Raw genomic sequence first — 2,208 nt, forward strand, 5'->3', positions numbered from 1 at the left:
ATATATATATATCATTAAACATATTTTTATCATTTTTAACATGGTTTATATTGTCATATTATTGTGCAATTTTTTTATATTTTATTATAAATTTTTTTTCTTCCTATTGAGGCAAAAATACTTTAAAATTCGTATTGAGTTGAGAACCGGGGCATGGATGAGGTGGGTTTCACATCCCATTTTCAAACCTGATTTTTTTATCAGTCTACTTCTAACAAAAACACATTTAATTCAACTTATTATAAACACATTTCTTATAGATTTTATTGTAGCGAAAATCCTTTTGATAATATCCAAACATTAATAAGCATCGATCATGAGTATTGAACATCTTATAATTACACGAACAATTAGAATTAAAAACCAATACTAAATGTTTGATTAGTTTGTTCCATACCAAACTAGTACAAATCATTTGAATATCACGTACAATTGATTTAACGAACATGTTATACATAGTTCTTGCACACACAACTCCATGTTAATAACAATTTACAATAGAAATCTTATATCTGTGAACCAGACCAGAGCAGACGGGCGGCAGATCAAACCTCCAAACGATTCACCTTTCACACGAGGCGTTTAATTGGTAAAATATCTAAATTAAGTCCTTGCTTGAACCAGAGGCGATTGAGCAAATGGCGAATGAGGAGACATAATACGAGGTGACATCAATGTGTTTTCATCGTATAATCGTGATGAAAAACTAAGTCGAAGATTCTTTTCAAATGGTTTGTGTCTCTTATTGTTCCTTGTCACCACCTCATTCCCTTTCTCCTTCCCGACAAATGCATGAATTCGATCAAGTGCAATCTCAACCGTTTGATCATCCATGTTGGCAAAGCAAACCCTAAACCACCCTGGTTCCACGCAGTGGAATGAAGAACCAGGGGAAACATTGAGTTTAACATCTTTGATAATTAATCTCCATAGCACCATTTCTTCATCAAAAGTAGGCTCCTTTAGAAGCCTACGTAAATCCATCCAGACAAAGAGACCTGCGTTACTTGGTAAGCAAGTAATATTTTCTTCTTCAAGCCCTTGAGTGAAAACCTTGTGTCTCTTAGCTAATCTCCTTGAATTTTCACTTAGAAAATTCATAACAAACTCTTCATCAGAAAGGATTGAAGCTAGAAAGTATTGAGTTTGTGAGGAGATCAACCCAAAACTCGACATTTTTCTTGCTGAACTCACAACAGCATCGTTGTACGAATACAGGATGCCAACACGAAACCCAGGGAGCCCCATGTCCTTTGACAAACTATAAATAATGTGAACTAGCTCAGGGTTTACCGGGTTCATCGGGTCATGCTCCATCTCTTGCAAGACTTCAGAGATAGAGACGAAATCGGGTGTGTTAAAGATAGTCGCTGCATAAATCTCATCACATACAAGATGAATATTCTTGTCATTGATGAAGCTCATGAGGGTTTTGAGAGTTTCTCTATCCATGGTTGTGCCAAGAGGATTTGAAGGATTTGCAACGATCAACCCTTTGACTTTTATGTTGGACGCAATTGCATCTTCGTAAGCAGACTCAAGTGCTTCTTGAGTGATCTTGAAACCATTTGAACTCTTGCATGTTATTGGAACTAGTTGCACCCCAGTTCTCCACCTTAGATCTCTGTCAAATCTGAAAAAGGAACCCAAAGATTCTTTTAACAAAATCAGCACAATATATATATCACTTTATAACGATGAATTTTTTTGTTTTAGAGCTTGGTAAAAGAAGAATTGTTGGATTGATACAATATATATACACACATGTATATGTCTGTATGTATGTATGTATATATATGTATATATATATTATAGTATGAAATAACGTTGACCCCCTAAAAGTCCAAAAGTAAGTTTCAATTTAAGAATATTTGGAACAGTCAAAGAATTGCTTTTGACTTGTTTTTTTCAGGTTTGATTTATTGGGTGAAACAGGAGACCTTGACATGTTATTTCCCTAATTAATTAATCATTTGACTAATTAGATTGTGTTAGAATTCTTAATATTGAGGTTGACCAAGTCAATTCGCAGATAGGTATAAGGTCGACTGGTTGGTCTAATCATAAATGGTAACCTAAATTGACATCTGTCACCTCCTTCAATAAGCTTTTGATTAAATTAGAAATGTTGTATCCCTATGACATAAATTGTTATCATGATGTGTACGTATCTAAACCTCATTTTCATACAAAACTATATATATATAT

At 34.1% G+C, this 2,208-nt stretch overlaps 1 protein-coding gene across 3 annotated transcripts in view; it reads right to left on the reverse strand.

Annotated features, from left to right (window-relative positions):
* Window positions 1-592: 592 nt before the first annotated feature.
* LOC112522365 (1-aminocyclopropane-1-carboxylate synthase-like) overlaps window positions 593-2,208 on the reverse strand; it is a 7,324-nt gene continuing 5,708 nt past the window's right edge. For all 3 annotated transcript variants that reach the window (XM_025131456.1, XM_025131455.1, XM_025131457.1), the window contains one exon: window positions 593-1,633. In XM_025131456.1, coding sequence (XP_024987224.1) covers window positions 604-1,633 — 1,030 coding nt within the window. In that variant the 3' untranslated portion in view covers window positions 593-603. The remainder of the gene's footprint in view (window positions 1,634-2,208) is intronic.

The sequence above is a fragment of the Cynara cardunculus genome, assembly GCF_001531365.2.
Source record: "Cynara cardunculus var. scolymus isolate 2C chromosome LG 12, CcrdV1, whole genome shotgun sequence".
Taxonomy (NCBI): Eukaryota; Viridiplantae; Streptophyta; class Magnoliopsida; order Asterales; family Asteraceae; genus Cynara; species Cynara cardunculus.